General features: G+C 35.4%; 1 protein-coding gene across 14 annotated transcripts in view; it reads right to left on the reverse strand.

Moving 5' to 3' along the window:
- EDEM3 (ER degradation enhancing alpha-mannosidase like protein 3) overlaps nt 1-26,459 on the reverse strand; it is a 64,189-nt gene that overhangs the window by 21,394 nt on the left and 16,336 nt on the right. For all 14 annotated transcript variants that reach the window (XM_008534658.2, XM_070591009.1, XM_008534660.2 and 11 more), the window contains 11 exons: nt 24,446-24,546; nt 23,660-23,699; nt 18,665-18,777; nt 17,576-17,729; nt 12,575-12,709; nt 10,624-10,729; nt 6,426-6,523; nt 4,701-4,826; nt 4,417-4,500; nt 3,026-3,109; nt 2,083-2,207 (listed from right to left, as the gene is read on the reverse strand). In XM_008534658.2, coding sequence (XP_008532880.2) covers nt 2,083-2,207; nt 3,026-3,109; nt 4,417-4,500; nt 4,701-4,826; nt 6,426-6,523; nt 10,624-10,729; nt 12,575-12,709; nt 17,576-17,729; nt 18,665-18,777; nt 23,660-23,699; nt 24,446-24,546 — 1,166 coding nt within the window. The remainder of the gene's footprint in view (nt 1-2,082; nt 2,208-3,025; nt 3,110-4,416; nt 4,501-4,700; nt 4,827-6,425; nt 6,524-10,623; nt 10,730-12,574; nt 12,710-17,575; nt 17,730-18,664; nt 18,778-23,659; nt 23,700-24,445; nt 24,547-26,459) is intronic.

A 26,459-nucleotide genomic window follows, 5' to 3' on the forward strand; every position in this document is an offset into this window, starting at 1 on the left:
AGGTTAACTGGCCACAAGTTCACTGTGAGTCGAACACAATAAAGCTGCTAAAAAACTGAAAACACATCTAATAACACAGTATGATGAAGATTAGTAGTTCTCAACCTTTTGTCCGGCCAATGCATCTGAGAAGTACACTGCTGCCATGAGGAACACTAAGTCAATGAAGCAGTGACCCTCAACTGGGGAGAGGGTTTAAGCCCATTAAGCCCTCAGAAAACTAGCTCTCTCGGCCTAAAGTTAGACGTTAACAGTGCTGTTGTGTTAGGCACGTCTTGAGCATGGTTAATTCTGGACATGATATTTTAAGAGACACTCTATATACTGGAATACAATCAGAATAGAGCAAAGGCAGTGGTAAAAGGTCTACAAACAACGTCATATAAGGAATATTTGGTTGGGGTGGGGAAGAAGGATGTTAAATTTAGAAAAGTGGAACTCTCTAAACAGAGTAAAACATGTCTTCCTCTGTAATTCCTCAACCTGTTACTCCTCTTTCCATTATAGTGAGTATTGCAAGGTTGTGATTATTTCTTTATACACCTATCTTCCTCACTAACTAAAGGTCCTGGGAGAGCAGGGACTGGTTCCAATATCTCTTTCTATCCTCACATCTAAGTGCAATGCCTGGCATACAGTAGGTGCCTAATTATTGTTCCTCCAATGAGTTGCCAGTATAGCATGGTGGTCAAGAGCCCATCTGCCTTGATTAGAATTCTGACTTAATGATTAGACTTACTGATTGTCTGACCTTGGACAAGTTCCCTAACCTCTCTGTGCCTTGGTGTCTTCATCTATAAAATGAAGATTATAACAGAAACTACACTTCAAAGGGTTGTTGTCAGGATCAAATGGGCTAAATATAGAAAGTGCTTGATTAGAAGAGTGCCTGGCATGCAGGAAGCAGTCAATAAATGTTAAGATAAATGCACAGCCTACCTGCTTTTATTTCTTGCTGTTGTGTGCATGCCTGCTTCCAAAAACCTATCCATTTCTCATCAGCTGTGGTCAGCAAAAGAGGTTCCAACCTAATCAACTATTATCTAAACACCCGAGTGAAAGACTAAAGGACAACTCCACGACTAGATGATGAGTGCTGTGTTTCACCTGCCTCTAGTCTCTCTGCCTGAAACTCTTTTTACTACTTTCTTCTTTCTAATTCTTGCCCATCCTTCAGGATACAGGATCTTCCAGAAATCTTTCAGTGACCATCGCATTCCAACTTGTGTTTCATGTCCCTTTACTATGTTTCACAGCACTTACACAATGTTTTAAAGTCTACTTATCTGCCTGTCCTCAGTAATTTAATGACAGAAAAGACATGTCTTCATATCTTTAATCCTCAAAAACTAGTATAACTCTAGCACATAAGACACATCATAAATACTGGTGGAATGAACATTTGCTAAGCAAGCAAGCAAACAAACAAGATTTAGTGTTCATTTAGAGATGTGCTGCTATGTTCTGGACAGATAAAATAACCAGATAAGTGATCTCAGAATAACTGGAATGTTAGTGAATATCATATTAACCAAAGCATGCTTTTTATAGTGTGAGTATTTCATGTCATCTACATCTATCCAGTATCCAGTGAAACAGAAACTGCCATTGGTCTTCCTCAGCCCTCCAAATCAGCAACAGAATAAGAATACACACATTAACCATGATGTTGCTTTGAGGAATACTTGACTGAAAATGAATCATAATCCAGATCATTCATCACCATCTTGATAAATTTTAACATTTTACATAATATAAAAAACTATTAACAAAGAAAAAACCCCCAAGCTTCCTAATACTCTTAAACCCAAGGTTCTGATATTTAACAATCATTTATTCATCTATTTAAAAATCATTTGAGCACCTACTATATGCCAGGCACTATGATAAAAATACAAACTTTTCAAACAATTTTAACTGAGCCTGTTAAAGAGAGATTAAAAATAAACACAATGAACTAAGATTTGCATCTTCAAATACCCTTTGTAAAAGCATTAAGCTTATCTGAATTCTAACTAATTGTCATATTTCATGTTGTTTCACAGTTACCCTGAGGAAAGGGGACGTTAGGAATCATTTTACCTGTCCTCATGACTTCCAGTACGCACATCCTTCATGGCAGCAAATCCGCAAGGCACTCTGGCATATTTATTTAAATTTTCAATAAGTGTTTTCCCTACTTCAAGGTAGTAAGGATCTCCTGTAGCCTATTAAAAAGGAGAATATATGTATACATATATATAGCTGAAATATTACCATATACCCATTCATTTATCAAATATTTATTGAGTACCTACTAAGTGCCAGGCATTGTATGAGGCACTGGAACACAGTCACGCAGGACCTAGCTCTGAAAACAGACCATGGATCTGCTTTATGGAATTTTTTAAACACACAGTTGAAAAGTTGTCCAACTGTACATCTCAGCACTTAGATTAAATTTCTAATGCCCAGAAAGGTTGCCTGATTGAAGGGAGGCAAGAGTCATGCTTTAGGAAGCAGCTCTAAAATATAAATTTCTCTTTAAAGAAAGGTTCACATAAATATTTTGAAAAGGCATAAAACTTAGATGTCAATTCTTGCATCTTTTAATAATTCTATGGACTAGATGAATAAGAACTGTGATATATCCAACCATTTTAATATTAAAAAAGGACTTTAAAAACCCAATTACTGGGGCCGGCCTGGTGGTGCAGCAGTTAAGTTCGCACGTTCCACTTCTCAGCAGCCCGGGGTTCGCCGGTTCAGATCCCAGGTGGGGACGTGGCACCGCTTGGCAAAAGCCATGCCGTGGTAGGCGTCCCACATATAAAGCAGAGGAAGATGAGCATGGATGTTAGCTCAGGGCCAGTCTTCCTCAGCAAAAAGAGGAGGATTGGTAGTAGTTAGCTCAGAGCTAATCTTCCTCAAAAAAAAAAAAATTAAAAAACGAACAAAAAAAACACCCAATTACTATTATAAGATAGTGAGATATCCAACAGAGAATGGGGGACTAAACAGCAAAAAGAGAGGTAAATTAGCTTACTTTATACAAGAAGTAGGTACTCTCTGCAAATTCTGGCCTTAAAGGATGTTGAGCCCAGTGTACCCTGAAATCTGTGGTAAATGCCTAGACAAAACAACATAAAAATATGATTAGAAAAAATAAGCTAGTAGTTCTAGAATATACAGTAGTACATAAATTAGATCATAAACAAGTAAAAATAATTAAAACATTGATAAATTTCATCTATAAAAATTTTCATTGCTTAAAAATCACAATTCATTTTTGCTAAGATTGCTATCTTTTACTAATTAAATGGAATTCTTTTTTTAAAATGATCATTTTGGCTACTAGAAAGCTTAGAAAAAAGTGAAACTCAGCAATGCCACTACATGGGTCATGGTGGTCTAAATAATTGTGTTTTCTTCATTGCTATTTTTTTCTCTTAATTATTAAGTCCTTAGCTCTCATATTTCTATTTTAGCACATGGTTTCTTTAATAACAACCTCAAATCCTCTATGGAACGAGACAGGACATTATTTAAAAATAAAACGAGTCTCACTTAAAATTTATTCAATAACAGAGTCAATTGATTAAAAAAATGATTAAAATAAAAACAAAAACCTTTAAGGAACCAAACAAAACTTCATTTGTAATAAGATGTATTTAGTTGAAGCCTCAGTTAATTCTGAATGAATATGAATTTTCTACAATGCACAGTCCTACTCACCTGAAGGCTAATAAAACTATACTTGCTAAAACAAACACTTTGGGCAGCATTCTAAATTGGTGGAATGCTTAGATATCTCACAGAGGATAGTGAATAAGCAGGGATAAAACAAGGCCATAAACAAATTTGGAAATTTCTAATGGTACATTTCTGGAAAGCCAAGAAGTATGCTATTAAAGTCTTGCTATATCAAGCTAGCAAGAATATTTACTACTAGTATATGTATAACAACCAGAAAGAATAATTCTTAATCAGCATGAGTAAGAGCTGGCATTCTCCAAAATTCCAGGGAGCATGTGTGATCAGCAAGAGTATATTCAATGTATATAGTTTTCATAAAATAAGCCTTAGAAAATAAAAAGTAAAAAGGTCTCCCCAGCTGGTGGGTATACGTAAAAGTTAGAATAAGACCATATGAATGGCATGGATTAGAAAAGGTTGAGAAATAAATACTAATTTGCGATTTTCTTTTTACATAAAATTAACAAAATGTCAGCCTTAGCCTAAACTAGACTTCTCTTAACACACGAGGAAAAGGAAAAACATAAACGATACTGTATAAACCAAAAACAAATCAATTAAACTATTTAATTAGGAAAAAAAATGAAAAAGAACAAATCAACCTTGAAGATGACACTGTCTATCTTTAAATTAGCAATTTATAGTACACATAAATTAGAATTTCAAAGATTACTTGCTTACCTCCGGTAGAAAATTGTGTTTTTTAATCACCTGATATAACATTTCATGAGTTTCAATAGCAGGTCTAATATCGCCCTTTAAGACCTAAAAGTGAACAATAACAACAAAGTTAACTAATAAAATATGAGTTGATTTCATCTAAAATCATTATATATACAAGAAAAGTGTAGATTAACATAATTTTGAAATGTGACTCCATTTGGGTAAGTCAATTTTAGAGATCACAAATGCACTCAAATTATAATCATTTTACTTTAATATTAAGAAAATAGCAGGGTTTTTACCTGCAAACCTGGAAAGAAGGCGAGCAAAGCATCCATCCAGGTCCGCGCATTCAGCATTGGCTTGTGGATGTGCACGTCGAGCAGAAGAGGCGGCTGGCTAATGTACCGCATTATGGCGTCATAGTGCTGAAAGAGCACAACAGATGTTCACAAAAGCAGATGAAAAAGACGCACTATTCTAAACAGCATTTCAGTAAATAGCACTGTGAGGAAATTCAACCAGAATTTATATATAAATATACCTACTAATTATTAACTATGTAAATAATTATTTTAGATGGAAATCTTTCTAAAATATATTATATATACTCCCCTGTGTTCTTTAATTCAGAATATTAAAGACTATTGTTAATTTGGGACCCTCTGAGGAGAGAAGATGTGAACATTGCCATCCTGTGGGATTAGCCCATGGTTAGGATGCTTTTGTGGCCCAAGGATGCTCTTACGTCTTCTTGAAATATAGTTACAGGGTTCTATATTACAGAACTAGTTTTGTTTTCCCCTGTGTCTAAGAAGTTTGGTCCCTTCTCAGCTAACATAACACTCGGGTGCTCACCACTACCTAAATTAATGTATCTAATCACTGTTGCCACTCTTATGATCTACTATCTCTACCTCTTATGCTTTTAAAAGCTCTTCTTTTATCTTCTTCTCCTAGATATTTCTCAGCTTTGACAACAATAGGTTGAGCTGTTAGAGTCAATAAAAATATCTTCCTTATTAACCGCAAGAAAAATCTTCTTATAATCTAATAAACAACCTATGTGATAGTGTTTTCTAAACTATTCAATTGATGACTTATTAGGACTCTTACTAGTTTTTTCCTAACTCATCTATTACTTAATAACTATTATTGAGTACCTACTAGATATTAAGGCATTATTCTAATCACTTCATATGCATTAGTTCATTTAATCCTCTCAACAACTCTATAAATAGTACTAGTATTCCCATTTTGTGGAAGAGGAACAGAGGAAACAGCGTAAAGTTATTGCCCAAAGTCACAAAACCAGTGGCACAACCAGGATTTAAACTCAGGCAGGACAACGCCCATACTCCCAACCACTGTGTCACACCGTCTCACAGCAGGGCGGGGGAACTGCCGAGTGGGCAAAGAAGTGGAAAATTATTTCCGAAAGAATACAGTGACACAGCTGATGAGTTTGCTGTATTAATTCAGTTTGCTTCAATTACAGACAAAGGCAATCCAGTTGGGTTCAATAATCCTCCCCTGCCCCCTAAAAATATGCCGTGGTTCTGATCCAGACTTAAGACTGCCAGACCTGCTTTTGAAATGAATTCCACTAGTTTCTCCAAGTTGCCAAAGCCCTGCACACTTGGTGTGATCAAGGACTAGGCCAAATTTCCAAGATTTCAAAAAGAAGTGGAATCCAAAGATGAAAGTTAACTAGTAATTTATTACTATAAATTCTCTTCCTTGTATAAAAGATTAGGTAAAGCTCTAATCTACATATTTTACTATTTACTGGCAGATCTTGAAAACTTCTGATAAGTGATGAAAATAAAACCACTTTGTAAACTAATTTTTGGAATGTGTGTAGTTTTTACCCTGTCCCTGGCCAATGTGATCGGGGACCGACAAGAAAACGACTACACTTTAAAAACTAAATTATTTTTCAGAATGTCACTTAGATAAGTTTCTATCAAAATCTGGCACTCAAATTAGATTGGCTCTAAAATTAGTACAAAATTGGATCAACTTACTGTATTAAATCTTTCCAGAAAACTGTCATCTCCAAGCAAGACATAGGCTTTCAACAGATATTCATAGTAGGAATCAATCCCCGCTCCAACTCCACTATCTGTGGAAAGTACACATAAATGTGACTCTTGATTAAATTAATCTTTAAAAATCTTTATAGAGTACAAGTGAGGGCAGTAGTACACTAAGAATGAAAAATTAGTCTAAATATGAAACTGTTTCAAAATAAAAATTACACATTTATAGAATAACCCTACTATATGAATAATGTTCCTTTGGTGATAATAGTTTGTATGTTAACAAAAAAAATCTTACTTTGCAAAATTGGTTACAGAGGTCTTATTTAAAAGCAGTAGATACTAGATTTAAGAATTATCTTAAAGCTCCTTTTCTCAGTGAGGAACTTCAAAGAAGAAGCTCTAGAGGGTACCAGTGTACACTTCTTGTTTTTACTAGACTCTTAATCAGACATCAGTCTTTAAAGTTACAACAGATGTGAAAACAAGACTGCTGCTCTCTGGAGATGTCAGTTCTAATTGCTGAAGCTAGCACGACTGCTGGCTTCTTCCTCCAAGATCATTGTAGAGGACCAAAGAAAGAAAATAACAAGATTAGAAAACTGTAAGAAACCTGGGGAAGGGGAGAAGCTTGGGCCTGGAGCAGAAGGCAGCAGGCACGGCTATGGAAGGCTCAAACAGGAAGAAAATCGGGGAGCTTTGCTCTTGCTTCTCTCCTACCACTGCCTTAAGGCACAGTGCCTGCTCTCACACCTGCTACGGCTCAGATCTATGCTCCAGATGTCCTCGGGGAAAATCAGGGCAGCACAGAAGCCCTGTGTAAGGAACCGAACAAAAGAGGTGGGAACTAACTTTAGACATTCTCTTCCCCACCTTTTCCCCTCCAAACTCCTAAGGCTGGTAAATTACAATATAATTATAACTACAATTACAATACTAGAAATCCCTATATTCAGGGCACACTTCACGCCAATTAAATCAGAATCTCTAGGGGTCCAGGCATTCCTATTTTTAAAAATTTCTTAGAACTCATCCCTAAGATCACTAGGCTGATAGGGATTGGGATCTGACCTTCCCATTAAGTAGGTGACAAGGGAACATGTACTTATAGGCCAAAAACATTTAAGAAGCATGTCTTTTTAAAAGGAAACGAAAGAAATGGAGTAAGAGTTTACCAGAAGAAGAAAATATTAGAAAAGGCAGACCAAGAATTTTAAACTAGCCTAATAAACATACTAAAGTACAAAAAAGACTTAGGCAAATATTAAGCAAAATAAAGCTGATACAGCTGTATTACTATCAGATTAAATAGACTTTAAGACAGAGTATATGGTTACTCCATAATAATGAAAGGTTCAACTAAAAGGAGATAGCAATTTTAAATGAACACACCCAATAAAACAAACACACCCAATAAAACAGACCAATGCATCCAATAAAATACATAAAGCAAAAATACAACTAAAAGGAGATACTAAGAAGTCCACTATCGTTGTCCAACTTCAAGTTTTATCCACCTTTCTTAATTCTTGATGGGTCAAGCAAATACAAAATCAGCAAGGAGCAGTACATTATTAACTGAGCAAACTGACACATATTGAACTCCATATCCAACAATTAGAAAATACACATTTTTTCTTAAACACATGTGAAATGTTTACAAAAACTGACCATGTTCTAGGCGAAAAAGAAAACTTCAATAAATTTCAAAGCACAGGTATCACATAGATCATAAGTATCATCTAGGTATAACTATTTTTTTTTTTTAAAAAAGCACAAGTAACTCAGTAGAAAATGAACAAAATACAAGAACATCCATATCAAAAAATAAAACACATGCAGCTAATAAAAATGAACAAATGTTCAACATGATTAGTGATCAAAAAAATACAAATCAAAACAATGGAAAATCATGTGTACACCCATTTGATTGGCAAAATCTTTGAGTCTGACAGTACAAAGCGTTGGAGAGGATGCTGATCCACAGGATCCCTTCTGTGTTGCTGGGGAAAGTACAAAGTGGGGAAACAACTTCAGTAAACACCTCGACATTATCCCCTGAAGTTGAGCGTTCACTTACCCTATGATCTAAAAATCCCACTCCTAGGTATATAGCCAAAAGAAACTCTTACACATGTACGACAGGGGAAACATACAAAAATATTCACGGCACAATCGTTCACATTAGTAGAAAACCAAAAACAACCTAAATGCCCATAAATCATAGTTTATTCACGCAATATTACACAGCAGTCAAAAAAAGAACGAACTACATCTTCATGCAACAATGTGCATGAAGCTTAGCAATACCATAGTAAGTGAAAAAAGTCTGAAAATGTGACATGATATCCTTTTATAAAGTTTAAAACAAAACAAAAAATATACTTTTTAGGAGTACATATAGATGCAATAAAACTTTGTTAAAAGGAAACCAAGGGAATGATCAACATAAGACAATGATTGTTATTTCAGTTGGAGAAGACAGAGGTGTGGGACTGCAGAGGTAGGGAGAGTCAAGGACCATATTCAGAAACAATATGTTGTCAAGTTAGTTGCTTTTGTAATGGATGGTCTATTTGTGGGTGCTTATTACATTATTAAAAATAATTAACTAAATAAAATGGGCAATGCAAGGGCCAATGGTGAGAGTGTCATAAGCCAAGGATTATAATTAATTCAAAATTAATCATGATTAACTAATTTGCACCATAGTTCCAAAGTGGTTTAAAAAAAGAACAAGAAAAGAAATCACAGAATTTTGAAGCCAGGATTCAGACCAGTTTCAGGAACCATTTAGAAAAACTTTGAAAAATTTTATACAGTACTGAATAGAGGCAATAATTTTATTTTTATATATTCAAATGAATAATTATTTACATTTATTCAAATATAGGCAGTTATTCTTTATTTTATATAAAACAACATAAGCCTTTTGGAAAATAGAGAGATGTATAAACAAGATAATCTCATTAGGAATATTCTAGTATACTTCCATTCTTCTATGCTTGTTTTATAGGGATGTTTTGTAAAGATAAAATCATATTCTTTATACAATCCTATAGCCTGTTTATTCATAAAACATTGGTATATGCTTTCCCCCAAGATTACAATTCATTTTAATAACAATACTCCCACACTGATGTAAAATAATTTTCTTAGCTCTTCTTTCATTAAGGTTTCCAAGTTTTCCACTATTACAAATAATTATGTGACGAACATCTTTGGGAACAAATGATTTCCTACATTTTGTATTATTTCCTCAGGCTAGATTCCCAGAAGTGAAATTATTATCAACGAGACTAATATCACATTAGTGAGCACTTACTTAATAGTAAGTGTAGCACATGCCAGGCACTGTTCTAAGTGCTTTACAGTGATTAACGCATTTAAGCCTCATAATAACTCTATGAAGTTCTATTATCCTCATTTCACAGATATGGATCCCGAGGCACACAAAGGGTTAAAACAATTTGCCCAAGATCACGTAGCTTCAGTGCCAACAGTATGGCTCCAGAGTCTATGCTCTTAGCTGCCATGCTATACTCTATTTCTGGAGAGAGGAAAAAAACAAGGATGGGTGATAACATTATTAAATACAGATTTTCACTTAAGTACACCTTGATGTCAGATAGCTGAAGTATTCTGATCTTCTAATCTTCAAAGAAATTAGCTGTAGTGTTTCATTTATACTCTATAAGGCTTGACCCATTAAGGTATGAAATAGAACACTAAGTGTTCCAGAATAAGTGTGCTATTATTTGGCACTAAAGAAGAAAATCTGGCTAAATTAGTTAAAATTCCAGCAATCTTGTGAGAAACTATGCTTTATATTCTCCCAAAGACACTTTTAATAAATGAAAATCCTTTATTTCCCAACCATTCTGAGGATGTGAAGGCTTGATTTAAAAAGCCCTACTTAGGGGGCTCGCCCCGTGGCTGAGTGGTTAAGTTCGTACGCTCTGCTGCAGGCAGCCCAGTGTTTCGTTGGTTCGAATCCTGGGTGCGGACATGGCACTGCTCATCAAACCACACTGAGGCAGCGTCCCACAAACCACAACTAGAAGGACCCACAACGAAGAATATACAACTATGTACCGGGGGGCTTTGGGGAGAAAAAGGATAAAATAAAATCTTAAAAAAAATAAAAATAAAAGTAAAAAAATAAAAAGCCCTACTTACATACCTTTTCTTACCCAATCTCCAGTATGAATATTTATAGTCACGCCCACTAAATTACTACTTCGCTGTCTTTTTTCCCAGAGAAAATCAAGAGCTTTTCTTGCATATTCCTATAATTAAAAAAAGAAAAGCATACTTGAAGAATTGTCTTTGACAAACAGGAAACAAAGAAACAAAAAGCAAAGGCCCATAATGTATTTTAAAGATTAAGTAAAATTCCTAACATAATCATTTATAACATACATTAAATTTCCTTACAAGTCAAAGCTTGGCTCTTTTAGTCAACAGAGTCTAGTTAAAAAGAATGACTCTAAAATGCTATTTAGTGGCAATGATCTCACTTTGAGACCATTCTTGTTCATCTACTCTTGTAGTACAGCTCACATTCACACACACGTATTATTAAATTATATAAATTGCTGGCATAATTAAACGTACTTGTTAAAATAAGTTTCTAGCATTTAAATGCAAAGTGAAAATCTCCTTAGACACTCTTTCTCAGAAAATTGGGAGAGAATTTCAAAGTTGGTATGCCATCTTTGAAACAAAGGCATTTCAGATCCCATCTTTTAAACAGCATTCAACTTTGTTAGTGAAGAATAAGTAAATCAACAAGTACTCATTTGACCATACAGCAGCGCCCCCTTATCCATGAGGGATACATTCCAAGACCCCCCAGTGCATGCCTGAAATGGCAAATAATACTGAACTCTATATATATTACGTTTTTTCCTCTACATACATACCTATGATAAAGTTTGATTTATAAACTAGCACAGTAAGAGATAAACAATAACTAATAATAAAATAGATTATAATAATATACTGTAATGAAAGTTACCGTAGATTTTAGCAACCTCAGCATACAATTTTTTTCTTTCCTTATTAAGTTGAGAACTTTCACCTTTTCACTTCAGGGAAGCACTTTATGGCTTCTCTTTGGCATATGTGAATCACCAGCAACACTACTCCTGTGCTTTGGGACCATTATGAAGTAAAATAAGGGTCACTTAAAGACAAGCACGGCAATATCGTGACAATCGATCTGATAACCTAGACAGCTACTAAGTGACTAACATGTGGGTAGCGAATATGGCGTGGATACAGCGTGGATGTGCTGGAAAAAAAGATGATGATTCACGTCCCTGGCAGGACAGAGCAGGATGGTGCACGATTTCATCATGTTACTCAGAATGGCACACAATTTAAAACTTATGAATTGTTTATTTCTGGCATTTTCCATTTAATATTTTCGGTCCATGGTTGACCACAGGTAACTGAAACTGCTGAAAGCGAAACCACAGATAAGGGAGGGCTACTATACCAAAATTAGAACTTTACGATACAGCATTATTTTCTGTCTCTTTTTTCATTCATTTTTACTCATTGGACACCAAATTAAAATTATTTCTGGTCAAATTCTCGGCTTTGGATGAAAAGATGTTACAAAACACAAAAGCAAAGGACACGTACAGGAGAGTTTTCAGGTTAAAATTAATTTCAGAGCATGAATCTATTCAGCATTGCTGAAGAACTTCTATAAAAGAAAAAAAACCCATTAAACCAATTTGTCACTTTGCAGATTTAAGACTAGAGTGTAAAACAGTTTTAATTCTTGACTCAATCTATTTATGCTGATTGTTTTAAAAATTACAACTTTAATTAAATGGTCTGATTTCAGAGCTGTAAGTTTCATAAAGATTATATTTCCCTACTCCTATCTTAAAGCTAAGAAAACAGTCTCAGTGAAACTTTATAGTTTGTGAACAAAATGCAAAGTTGTATTTAATACAACTTCTATTTTTTTGACAATTAAAAACTATGTAGTTTAGACAAAAATTCACTAAAGTAACAGAAATCTTCCAACTGATAATCCTAATACTTGACCAATGAAGAAGAGATATAAAGTCAGTTCTGCCCAATACAAAGGAGAGTAAAGACTATGAAAAGCAAACCTCGAATATTGTTGCTCCTGTGAATCGACTTAAAGCGGCAAACTCAAGGATCAAGGTACCTGCACAAGCTGTACAGGTGTCTGTCTCAGTTCCTGTCCGAGCTTCTGGTTTTCTGATACCAAATTTTAAATTAATCTAAATAAAATCAGAAGATTATCATTAGCAATTATCAAGAGATAATGACTTCTTGATAAGAAACCATTTTTCAATCAAGACTTTTATATCAAATCATAAAAATAACTCACAAAATCACTAAACACTGAAATTCAATCTGATGATGTTTGTGATTTTCCAATTAACATTTCGGGAAGTATATTCTAAGCACATAATATTCGCGGGGTAAATAAGTTTTCATTTAGTTCCTTTCTTGATGATATCAAAATTCAGTATCATTATAATAATTACATAGAGAAAATAGGTTCTATAAAAATTTTGTTCTCTGGACAGTTTGAACTAGTTAGTACAAGAACAGGAAACCAGACCAGCCCTAAAGAAATTAGGTTTAATTGAGAATTTGTGAAAAATCAGTAGTATATTAGTCTTTCATAGAGAAAAAACTGATTAAGTTATGATATATATTTAAAATGAGATTAATATTTTGTTCACAGGCTTTAGAAATTTTGAAATAGAGAGTATATTGCCTTGTTGACAGGCTAACAAATAACACAAAGAAAATTTTTTCAAAGACAGCCAAATAATACTACAGTATAAACCTGGATTAACAAGAACCAGACTAACCAGAAACTGATTAAAACTAGAATGTTTTTCTTCAGTCCGACTAAACAACGAAAGAGTAAGTATATGCCAAAGATTTAGCATAGCAACAAACAAAAGAATCAAATACAAAACATCATGGGTATGTTTTCAGGTCAGTTATTATTCAAACTCCTCTACAGAGAAACTCAAATTTATATTTCAATTCATCTGTAGAAATCAATTGCTAGGTATGCCTATTACCTTAACAGGGTCCAGTCAACAGACTCTCAGCATTTCTAAACAAGGAGAGGGGAAGATACTCGCTCAGCGACAAAACAAACAAATGCGAAACGTAGGTGAGACAAGGGGAGTGGATCACTAAGGCGGCTTCAGTACGGTCATTTATCCCACTTCCTAGAATGTCCCTCGAGGCATTTACACCCCATTCCATGTGCTATTAGCCTGGTAGCAGCTGTCCACCACCACTCAAATTCACAGTTACCATGGTCGTTTGTACTTCTGCTAGAATAATAGTTTTAGGTAGCTCTGCACCATGAGCCAGATGGGAGACTATTCCCTGTCCCCTTATGCTGCCTATCCGTCTATAGCACTAAAATTTATGTTAAGAATAATGAACTTAAAATGAAACAATCCTCAATAATGAAATATTTTAATTACATTAATAACACTAAAGTAAACTATAACAATTTTTATAAATATTTGCATTGAGTCAACAGTGAAAAATATTTTCTGGCTAGTTCTATTAATTACTACAATCAACTGATCAATATTTATTTAATAATTACCTACTATGTCATGGGTATTATGGTAAAAGACAAACTGAGGAGACCTTTGCCCTGAAGGAGCTTAAAATTCAGACAGAGTAAACAAGACAAATATGTAAACAGAGAAGATAATTAATAATGGAAAGTCTTAAATAAGTGTTAAACAAACAGAACTGACAACAAATGCTAATATTTAAAATTCGGAAGAAGAAATATCACTGCATTGGGGGTAGCTGAGAACTAAGAACAGCTTAAGACAAAAAGGGATAAAAGTATAATAAAGGTTTTGTACTTGGAAGGAATTTGGAACCTGGTTCCTCTTGGTACTGAGCTTTCCTGAGAATCACAAAGTAGTTTTTTAAAAACACCCTTTTTTATTAAAAAGTAAAAGTTTAAATTACCTACATTACATTTATCTACATTATGTATTTGCTACACTGGCAAATCCGTAAAATATGCATTAAATCATAATGGAATTCCTATTAACCCTATATTTTATGGATATAATCATCTACTCAAGTTTAGCAGTGAGGTCTTAAATGAGAAGCTGGCAAGGTGCTTTTCATTAACTTTGAGGAAATGGCATTACAAAATGTGGACTAGCTCAAGGGTTTATAGGTGAGTTTAAAAAAATGACTATTAACTCTTGCAATTGCATTTCCATCCAAGAAATTCTTCTGGTTAAAACTATTAATGCAAATACTATCAATTATGTATGCATATCTAAGAGAGACGGATTGCACAAACTGTCATGAGCAAAAGCAGTATCTACTAAGCGTGTATAAGGAAGGAAGGGGAGGCAGTTATTTTCTACCAGTAGTCCTCTTCTAAAAAATAATTTTTAAATTTTCTTGCAATTCAGAGGATATGAAAACAGTACAATTTTCTTTGTTTTACTATCATGCCCTCAGTGGCTTCTGTTTCAATTCCTCGCCTGCCTCTTATATTATAGCAAAAGAAATCCTAGATTCCAAAAAATTCAGCACCTCTATTTATAACAAAAACTAAAAACATTTACTAAAAGTAAATTCAATTAGATAAACAACTAGATAGTTTAAAATAACCCTGCTTTTAATTTTAATATGCTAAGAAAATTAAAAGATCAACAAACAAGTTTAACCACAGTAAGCAAAGGAATTCAAATTAAAACATGATTCTACTCTTCTCCTCCTTAAATTGGTAAAAGAATGATAATACACGGTGTTGGCAACGGTACAAGGACACATGCACTTTTTATTTTTTAAATTTTTTTTTTTTTTTCCTTTTTCTCCCCAAAGCCCCCCGGTACATAGTTGTATATTCTTCGTTGTGGGTCCTTCTAGTTGTGGCATGTGGGACGCTGCCTCAGCGTGGTTTGATGAGCAGTGCCATGTCCGCGCCCAGGATTCGAACCAACGAAACACTGGGCCGCCTGCAGTGGAGCGCGCGAACTTAACCACTCGGCCACGGGGCCAGCCCCAAGGACACATGCACTTTTATACAACACTGAGGAAGTAGAAAAGTAGAACCTTCTGGAGGGCAATCGGGCAACAAGTACCCAAAGCCTTAAAAAAGCATTTCCTATTCTGTGACTCACTGCTTCCTCTTCTAGTAATTTATCCTAAGGAAGAAATAAGCAAAAAGATGTGTAAAAGGATGTTCACAGGGGCCAGCCCAGTGGGCCAGTGGTTAAGTGCGCACGTTCCGCTTAGGTGGCCCAGGGTTCACTGGTTTGGATCCCGGTTGTGGACATGGCACCGCTTGGCACGCCATGCTGTGGTAGGCGTCCCACATATAAAGTAGAGGAAGATGGGCATGGATGTTAGCTCAGGGCCAGGCTTCCTCAGCAAAAAGAGGAGGATTGGCAGCAGATGTTAGCTCAAGGCTAATCTTCCTCGGAAGAAAAAAAAGAAAGAGATTTAATACTAGTCTGTTTCATTAAAAAAAAAGTGTTAGTCATGATCCACTAATCAACGGGTAAATCAGTGGGCTGTGACCTCTAGTTTGAAAAGCACTGTTCTCTATCTTGCTGTATCTCCAGCCAGAGATTTCTTGATGGAGGAAATGAGTCTTATCTGATTTATGTTGGTACAGAAGTTATTCCGGGTAACAGAGATGGCAGGCCTAAACGCATGGAAATGAAAACAACAAAACAAAAAACAACAAAATCCTAGGTGTTTTGGGGGAACACTAATAGATGCTTGTGGCTGAAATGGAACACTCATTTCACTGGGGTATGGGTATGAAAGAATGTCAAAGAAAGTCTATTGCCAAACCATAACGAACTCTGACAGTTCAAGGACACCAAGAACAACAGGGAGAGTCAGTAAAACTTCTCAAGGGAAAAGTAATTTGATAAAAACTATGCTTTAGAAAGACTAATTTTTTAAGTGTCCAAAGTATAAATCAGAGAGAAAAGAGTAAGATGGATATTTACAGTAGTTTAGGAATAAAATTATATTGGTTTCAACTAGCATAGCAGCAGTAAGAAAAGACAAAAATTAATAGAGGTCAGTAATGGCTGAGGTGTCTGACTTGGATACAAGGGAGAGAGTAATAACGTTAATAAAGAAGGAAATAGGAGCCAGTCCCGTGGCTGAGTGGTTGGGTTCGAGCACTCCGCTTTGGCAGCCCAGGGTTTCACCGGTTCGGATCCTGGGTGTGGACATGGCAGCGCTCATCAGGCCATGCTGAGGCGACGTCCCACATGCCATAGCTGGAAGGACCCACAACTAAAGATATACAACTATGTACCGAGGGGCTTTGGGGACAAGAAGGAAAAATAAAATCTTACAAAAAATAAAAATAAAAAGGAATGAAATAAATCAGGAGAGAGAGTTCTTTCTTTCTTCAATGGCTTCTTTCCCTCTGGTTTAAATAAAAAATTTTCTTGGAAAAAACACAAAACTCTCTCAATCGACTCTGCTGCCAACCCTAAACTACCAACATAGAAGAAGTCTCAGAATGAATGGTCCTGTACTTTCACCTACTTTGAATCCTTCTTTCTCCTTTATTCTACCACATTATATCCTTCAAGGCTCTGTTTGCCTCTAATCCTCTTAATGTTTTCTAGAACATCTTCTTTTGAAACTCTTTTCAGGATTTCATAATACTACACACTACTCTGTGGCTCTCCTAAGCCTGAACACGCTCCTCTTCACAGCTCTGCTCCCTACTCATCCCCCTGTCCTGCGTTCTCTCCACATCCTCTCCTCTGGAGAGTTAACACCTGCCCTCACTGCTTCAACTACATCTTCTGCACAAATAAGTCTGTGTCCAAATGCTAGTCTGGCATCTGTTTCTTTCTTCTGCAGTATAACCTAATCTGTACACAGTGACACATAAAAAGGCTTAAACTAATCTAAATTCTCATACCACTCAAAGGCAAATTAACTGAAATGTCAATATAAATTTGTTACATAGCTATGAAACGTTTTTTGCCAGCCTCAGGCAGGTGAAGAACAATGGCTCTGATCACAAAAATTCATTTTTTTAAAATAGCAAAGGAAGTATACAAAGAACATTTTTCAGGATTACTTACTCTTGGATAAGGAAGGCCACTGGTAGTATTGAAAGCTGGTAAAAGTTTGTAACCCAATTGCTTTGCCATTTGGAGAAGTTCATCATTGTACCACTGCATATACTCGCCTTTTTCCTTCAGCATGATTGCCAATGAGTGTCCACCCAAAAGACCCCTGCAATCACAGAGACGAAACATTATCCACATCTTACAGATACTTACAGATAGGTCACTACCTAAAAGGACGTGGGTATCTTATTATCAACAATTTAGCATCCGTAAGGAAAGATCACAGAAGAATCTAATTCTCCACCTAACTCTGGGTACTCATTTTATGGCAAACCATTTTAACTACCTAGCCAGTACAAAAAAAAATTCTGATGTTCTATCTGCGGTAAAGCATTCTTAAACGCCTTAAATTTTCTTAAAATGAAGAACATCCTAGAAATCACTTATTTTAACAAATTTAACTAATTTAATTGAATCAACATGAAATCTTTAACTCTCTTATCACAATATTAAAAAAAACCTCTTCACTCTGTATTAAATGTAATAGACAAATAAACTGTGAAAAGCTACGTAACTATTTCCTTAATTGAAGAATAGACTCACTTGTCTGTCTGAGAATAGGAAATGAGTTACAATAACACAAAGGTAACCATTAAATATAAAACTTAATAATGTGGAGACTTGAATTAATAAATCCTATAATTCCACCCTATTTTAAAAAGCTCCAAGAGCAATTCAAACTGCTTAGTTGTGAGGTAATCCTCTAAGTTCAGTTTCCTTTGGCATGAAGAGGTGCTGGCTAAGGTTAGGAAAGTACGTAAGCTGGTGAGCCTGTGATGGAGCTAACCCCCAAGTGTTCAACCTACAGTCCTTTTTAACAACATGCAGGGATTACCTTTGATTTGAGTCTGCAACTATCTCCAAAGCCCGCTGCTGTCTGTGCCTGCTACAATGCAAGGTCATCCCACAGCCTCTGTGTTTCATAATATCCCAACTTTTATCTTCTAAACATAAGAAGTTTCTTGCTTTATTACCATCAAAAAATAAACAGTATACCCTAAGCTTTTGTTATTAAAATTATAGCTTCAGTGTTTTACTTACCCAAGAACTCTGATGTTTGTTTCAAAAACTGATACAACTACATCATTATCTAAATTAACATCTCTTAAAACTTTTCTCACTGCATCTTCAAATTCTTTAGTTTTATTTAATACCTAGGAAAAGAAAATCATGAAAATAAAGTTCTTTTCTACCAAGTCAAAGAAAAATATCCTCAGAATAAGCTACTAAAAGCAAGTTAATACACTTTAAGACTCTAAAAAGACAAAATATTTCCTTAAGCATATTACGAAAATGTGATAATATTTGAAACCAAAAAAATTAAGTGCCTAATTATAAGGAATCTTTATATACTACTGTTTTAAACACACTGAATATCATTAGGACTTTAAAACAATCATCCTCAGAACTGTTAACTGGTTTCTTTATAACCCACATACATACATACAATTGAATATTATTCAGCCATAAAAAGGAATGAAATTTTGATATACGCTACAACAAGGATTCACCTTGAAAACATTATAATTAGTGAAGTAAGCCAGATAAGGACAAATATTTCATGATTCCATTTGTATAAGGTACCTAGAATAGGCAAATTTATGGAGTCAGGAAGTAGAGGTTACTTGAGGTAACCACGTTACAGGGGCTGGGGAAATGGAGAATGGGAAGTTATTGTTTAAGGGGTACTGAGTTCCGTTGGGGATGATGAAAAAGTTTTGGGTATACAGTGGTGGTGGTTATACAACATTGTAAATGTATTTATTGTCACTAAATTGTAGGCTTACAAATGGCAAAAATGATAAATATTTTGTTATGTATATTGTATAAGACAAAAAAAATTTTTTTTTTTAAAGATTGGCACCTGAGCTAACAACTGTTGCCAATCTTTTTATTTTTATTTTTTTTCTACCTTTTCTCCCCAAATCCCCCCAGTACATAGTTGTATGTTGTAGTTGTGGGTCCTTCTAGTTGCGGCATGTGGGACGCTGCCTCAACATGGCGTGACGAGCGGTGCCACGTGCACACCCAGGATCCAAACCAGTGAAACCCTGGGCAGCCAAAGCAGAGGGCATGAACTTAACCACTTGGCCACAGGGCTGGTCCCCCAAAATATTTTTTAATAAAAAAATTTTATATAAAAAAATATATATATATATATAACCCACGACTAGAGCTACATGAGGTGAGCTCTACTGGGATCTGGTTTCCAAGTCAAAACAAAACAAAAAACCATCCTCTTCACCAAACATCATTATAAAAGTTGCTCGCTCTCAGAAGAAAGCACAGCCTTCAGGGAATGACTGATCCTAAACCATACACCACCTGCCATCTTCACCCCGTGGATGCCCCGGCCCCTAAGTACTAAGGGCGAAGTACAATGTTGTGGTCAAGAGCAAGCTCCAATTTGAATTCTGGTTCCTTCATTCACTACTTGTCTAATCTCAGTCAAGTTACTTCCATCTCTGAGCCTGTTCCTTCATCTATAAAAAGAGGAAACACCTTCTCTCACAGGGTTGTCTCCTTAAATGAGGTAATTATGTGAAGTACTTTTAGCAGAGTGCCTGACTTTGTAATACTACTATTATTCCCACATGGGCCTAGAAGCCTGACTAAGCTAAGAACTCTGGGATTCTTGCACCGAGCTTCATGAAGGGGTCACTGTCATTATATAGGTTGCTTAGATTTTTCAGTCTAAATTAAGCCTGCCCAATTACATGTTATTTAGGGCCTAGATCCACTAAAAGTAGTTTTCTTTTATTTGACTATTTAATCTTTTTGTTTGATAATATTTTGTAGTGCTTTTTCACTTGATTTGATACTTCCACTAAAAATTCTAATTTAGATATAAAACATTCCACAAGAGGGCCAGTCCCAGTGGCCTAGTGGTTAAGTTCAGTGCACTCTGCTTTGGTGGCCCAGGTTTGGTTCCTGGGCACAGACCTACACCACTCTGTTAGCAGCCATGCTGCGCTGGCAGCCCACATACTAAAAAATAGAGGAAGACTGGCACAGACGTTAGCTCAGGCTGAATCTTCCTTAGCAAAAAAAAAAAAAAAAAATCCATAAGAGTATCTGACTAAAATTCAAATAAAAGTAAAATTTAGGGTAAGCCTTGAGTAAATATAATACGAAACCCAATTTTAAACTGACTGCTTTCCCTTCTCAACCTCAAAGTCCATGTAAATTCTACAACAATTGTAGAGGAATATAGCCCTTAAAATGAGACACAATTGTTCTACTCCCCCCTCACACACAAATACACTTTATAATATCGTTTTATTAGTCTCATTCTTCTTCCTAGCTCTATCTCCTGAGAACTACTCCCAAGAATAGTACCAATGCTATTTGTTTAAAAGGAGAATCAAACTGGAAGACAGTTCTCTCTGTCCATAGTTAGCTAGAAAATTCACTCTGACAGCCCCATCAGTTAATGAGTTTCTTAAGCTCCTAACTGATAAAGGATGAATTCAGGTCCCTTCCTTTCCCCCATTATCTTTAATATGCTTTGATATCTTTCTACAGATTTCATGGTAATGTTAAATTTAAAGTTTCAGTACTTGACTTCAGTACAGTCAACAGAAACTAGATGGCTAGAATTACAAACAACAGTTTAAAGATCAAACTATGACAAAAGAAATTCTACTTAACACATTATGGCATAACCAAAATAAAAATGGTAGGGTTGTGTGTACTGTCACAAGTGATATGTCTTATTAATGTTTTCAAATAAATAAATCACAAAATGAAAAAATCATCACAAAGTAAAGGCAAAATAAATTAGAAATATTAATACTTGTATGGATAAAATGTGCAAGATAGCATTCCTTCTAAATATAGGAAAAAACATTCAAACTAATTTCTTTTAATTCTGTTTAAACTAAAAAGAAAATGTTTAAGATAATAAAAATTCAAAACGAATTTGCGTATTTCAAAATTACAATGATATGTAATAAGTTACTTAGGTTATTCCCACTTGAAAAGACTGAAATTTAAAGAGTTTATAATGTATAATTTTTTAAATGTTTGTAAGACTTCATCACTTCTTGGTCCTCCCCGCCACAAGGAGCCAGAAGTCAGTTTACAGCCCAGGTTACCACAAGTGTGGTCTGCTGACCAGCAGCAGCACCGCCACAAAGTGGCAGCTTATTAGAAACACAGATTCTTGGGCCCCACCTTGAGTATACTGGGTCAGAATCTGCATATTAGCAAGATCCCCAGGTGACTTGTAGTACGTTGAAGTTTAAAACCACAGCATCATCGTATAGTGGTTCTCAAACTTTAGCATACACAGAATCATCTGGAAGCTTATTAAGAAACAGACCACAGGGCCTCACTCCCAGACTTTCTGATTCAGTATGTCTGGGATACGGTCCTAGAATCTGCATTTCTAAGAAGTTGCTAGGTGATGCTGATGCTGCTGGTCCTGGGATCATATTTTGAGAACAATGCCAAAGTATATAATTGGTATAATCTGAAGGTTATAACCATAATGATAATGACTGTCTTCTCAATTAGAAGCCAACAGATTTCTAAATATTTGAAAGTTATGAAGCCTGGAACGACCTTTTCTCCTTCACTTCTGAAAAAAATTTTAAAACACATATGATATCTGAGGTCCATGTTCATGAAAATCAACTAAGAGCTTACAGAGAGATGATAGGGAACCTGCTATATGGAAGGATAAAGCCAAAATGACAGAATGAGAGACAAACATAAGTCCACCTTTGGTCTTTCCTGATACACTGCTTCTGCTCCACACTCCCCTGTATCAAGTTTGTGCATAACCCAGCCAGAGTTACAAATCAATAACACTACTTAGTTTTTCCCAGGGTGGTAATTTGTGCCTCCCAGGTTATTCTGCTTATCTTTTTCTCTTCCCCAACACCTAGGGTCTTAAACCAAAAATAAGACACAGACTATTCTCTCATTCTCATAGGCCTTATAATACAGTTTGCACATTCCTTTAATCTCTGAAAAATGAAGCCATGACTTTCGAAATCCTGATCCAGTTAAAAAGGACTAAACCACCAGTCTTCTCAACAAAAAGGTCCTCTCAAGCACAGTTGCATTTTATAAACAAAGAGAAGCTCTAGAGGAACAAACAATAATGCCCAGCCCCACTCCACAACAATTAAATCAGAATAACTTGGGAGAGGGGGATGTTTTTAAAACTTCACAGGCAGTCCTCCTAAGGTGCTGGTATAGTTGAGACTCTCTGGTAAAAAAAAAAAAAGAAAGAAAAGAAAATTGCCCACTGAAAGAAGAATGTAGAAACAATATTCAAAAGAAAAGTCTCGTTCTGAAAAATTTCTGCCACCCCAAAGATTTTTTTGTTTTTTAAAATATTAATTAGTACTTGAGACATTAACTCATAGGTGAAAATTATGCCTTAGGGGAAATCCTGACACAAGCCTACTTGTATACCATAACTGAGCTAAAAGTAGAAAACTAGAAAGATACTGTATTTAGACATCAGGACATCTAGAATTCCATCTTTCTCCTCTGCCATCACAAACCATGCCCAACCAGATAATTTAGACGATTTTGTATCACGTGAGGTTGAAAAGGAATGCCAAGAAATGATCACTTGGTACTAAAAATCATGGCTGGGAAACCAGAATTCCTTTTAATGAATATAATATATAAAAATTCTGATTTAAAAATTTCAGTATCATTGTGGCACATCATTGTGGAACAAGAATATCAACGGTATTTTCTAAAATTTCTTTCTTCACACAGCTTCAAGCTCCTTGTCCAAAGGAAAACAACCTTTCTGATTAAGGCGCCATCACATAAGCTGACAGACTTATAGATTATTTGAGTATCTCCACAACTCTGCATAATTTCACTTGACATTCACATGACATTATCAACTCAACAGTGTGAAAGATTTATTTAGAAGCAAAGATCAGAACATCTTAAATTCCAAAGGCTTCTATTTCAGACTTACTGTGTAATGATTCTATCACAATATTTGAGGGCGTATGCTATGAGATTTATAAAATAAGGAAATTCAAGAAGAATCAAACCTACCACAAGAGTGTCCAAAGAATCAATCAGTGTCAGGGAAAATCTAAGAAACAAGTACAGCGAGATACAAAACATTAGAATTCTGAATATTTTATCCATGAATGTATAAGCTGATGTATCTACATCCTGTTGACTGATAGTTTCTACCAATTAGTACTTCCACACATCTATGGTACAGTGTAACTCATAAAGCACTGAAAGAACCTGAAACGCCTTCACATTACATTTATGTTCAGCATATCTACATATCTTTCAAAATGAACAGAAATATTCATTAGCTCTTTTTATTTTTTATTTTATTTACTTATTTGTTTTTTGTGAGGAAGATCATCACTGAGATAACATCTATGCCGATCTTCCTCTATTTTCTATGTGGGACACAGCCACAGTGTGGCTTGATGAGCGATGTGTAGGTCTGCACCCAGGATCCAAACTCGTGAACCCCAGGCAGCCGAAGCAGAGTGTGAAAACTGAACCACTACACCACCGGGCCAGCCCTTCATTAGCTCTTTTTAAAGCAAATAAAAATATTAAAGCATCAACACCTTACAACGTGTCAATGACTTCATAAACATTTTAAAAGTGACATCCATCTTAATAAACAACTTTTCACTGATCTGAGAGGTAAACTATTTAATTTGTTATAAAAGATAACAGAAAGGAATAAGGGAACTTAATGTAATACTTAAAGCAGTCTTTGAAATTTAACCAATCCCCAGAAATCCGAATGTAAACTGTCTCTAAGAAGTCTAAGACTTGGGAACTTTGAGATGCCATGCCCATACTCACTTTCCTAAGGCATCATCGACATCACCCCGACTTGGCTCCTGGCCTCTAACACGACCTCTGCAGGTTAAAGGCATGAGTTCATCAGCTGGGTAAGCATGTTCCTGCAAGGAAAATCTTAGTGAGTCACTAAGGAAAATAAGAGAAAGCACACATCATTTAGAGAACACAACCGTTTCACAGTTATAAAAAAAAAAAAAAAGAAAAAGTAACATAAAAGTTAGTCAAAAGTTCTACCATCTTACAGTCTACGAAATCTTTAAAAAAATTTTTAGTTAATATAATACATGCTTGAAAGAAGAACAATACAAGAAAATATTTCTTTAAAAATCTGATAATCTGCTTCCCCTCTGCCTAATCTCACTCCCCAGAGGTAACTACTGCTAAGATTGGCATTTACCCTTTCAGACTTATCCACATACATTAAAATACATGCACATATATCATGTAAAAATTTTATTTACAAACAAGTGCTCCTGCCATATGCACGCATTGCTCTAAAATTTGTTTACTTAAATCAAAGTGGGATTTTTCCATGCTAGAATTTTTAGATGTGTTCTATTCTTTTTAATAACTGCAAAGTGATAATTGAATATTAGCTAACATTATTGAGTATTTATGTTCTAAGCACTGTTCTATACACTTTAGTTCATTTAATTATCACACAACCCTCTGAAATAGATTCAATTATCTCCATTCTGCCGATGAGAAAACTGAGGCCCAGAGAAGTTAAGTAAGCCTACATCACACAACTAGGAAATGGTGGATGCAGAATTCAAATCTGGTAGCCTGACTTCAGAGCCTGTAATCTTCAGAGTACCTGCTCCTCACAGTATTCCAAAGTACAGATATGTTAAAATTTACTTATTTACTTCTCTATTGATGAACATATAGGTTGAACTCAATTTTTCACTATGTAAACAATATTACAATAAACATTTATATGCATATATATTTTGTACATATGCTTCTATTTCTATGGATTAAGTCCCTAGAAACAGACCAAAGTATGGATATTTAATTTTTTTTTTTTTAAAGATTTTATTTTTTCCTTTTTCTCCCCAAAGCCCCCGGTACATAGTTGTATATTCTTCGTTGTGGGTTCTTCTAGTTGTGGTATGTGGGACGCTGCCTCAGCGTGGTTTGATGAGCAGTGCCATGTCCACGCCCAGGATTCGAACCAACGAAACACTGGGTCGCCTGCAGCGGAGCGCACGAACTTAACCACTAGGCCACGGGGCCAGCCCCTGGATATTTAATTTTTGATAGCTACTATCAAACTGAAGACACCAATTTATACTCTCCCAATACTCTCACTAACATAGGAGATGATCAATGGTTTACATCTTGCCAATCTCCTGGATAAAAATTGTATCTCAAGTTTCATTATTAGTGAGGATAAACATCTTTTTGTATCAGCCATTGCTATTTCTTTTTGGAAATGTCTGTTTATACCTTTTGTCCATTTTCTATTGATTGTCTTATTGGCCCTATACATTATGTTTGTCCTGTCTTTTGTTTGGCTTTTAACTTTGTTTGTGGTGCTTTTTACTTTCAGCTTTAAATACGAGTTAAATCTATCAGTCTCTTCCTTTACTTTCTAGATTTCAGGCATGGTTAAGAAGGCAATCTTGAGCCTCTGAAAACAGTACTCCTAGAATTTTTTTTTTTAATGTCTAAATATTTACTCCATCTGGAACCTAATTTTATGATGTGAAATAGGGATATAACTGTGTTTGTCCCCCAAAACAGCCAATTTCCTAAACACCACTTTTTAAACAATCCATTCTTTCTCTAACTGCTTGAAATACAGCTTCATTTGTTCAAAACTGATACACACACACACGTTCTGTAGCCTCTATTTTGTTCTAGAGATCTATTTGCTCAATAGACCTATTTCCTACTCCTACTGTCCTACAGATCTATTTGTTTCTACAGACTTATTTCCTGCTCCAAAACCATTATCTTCATTACTCTATCTTTGCAACATGCCTTGCTACTTGGTACGGCAATTCAC

This window comes from Equus przewalskii, chromosome 23 (assembly GCF_037783145.1).
Source record: "Equus przewalskii isolate Varuska chromosome 23, EquPr2, whole genome shotgun sequence".
Taxonomy (NCBI): Eukaryota; Metazoa; Chordata; class Mammalia; order Perissodactyla; family Equidae; genus Equus; species Equus przewalskii.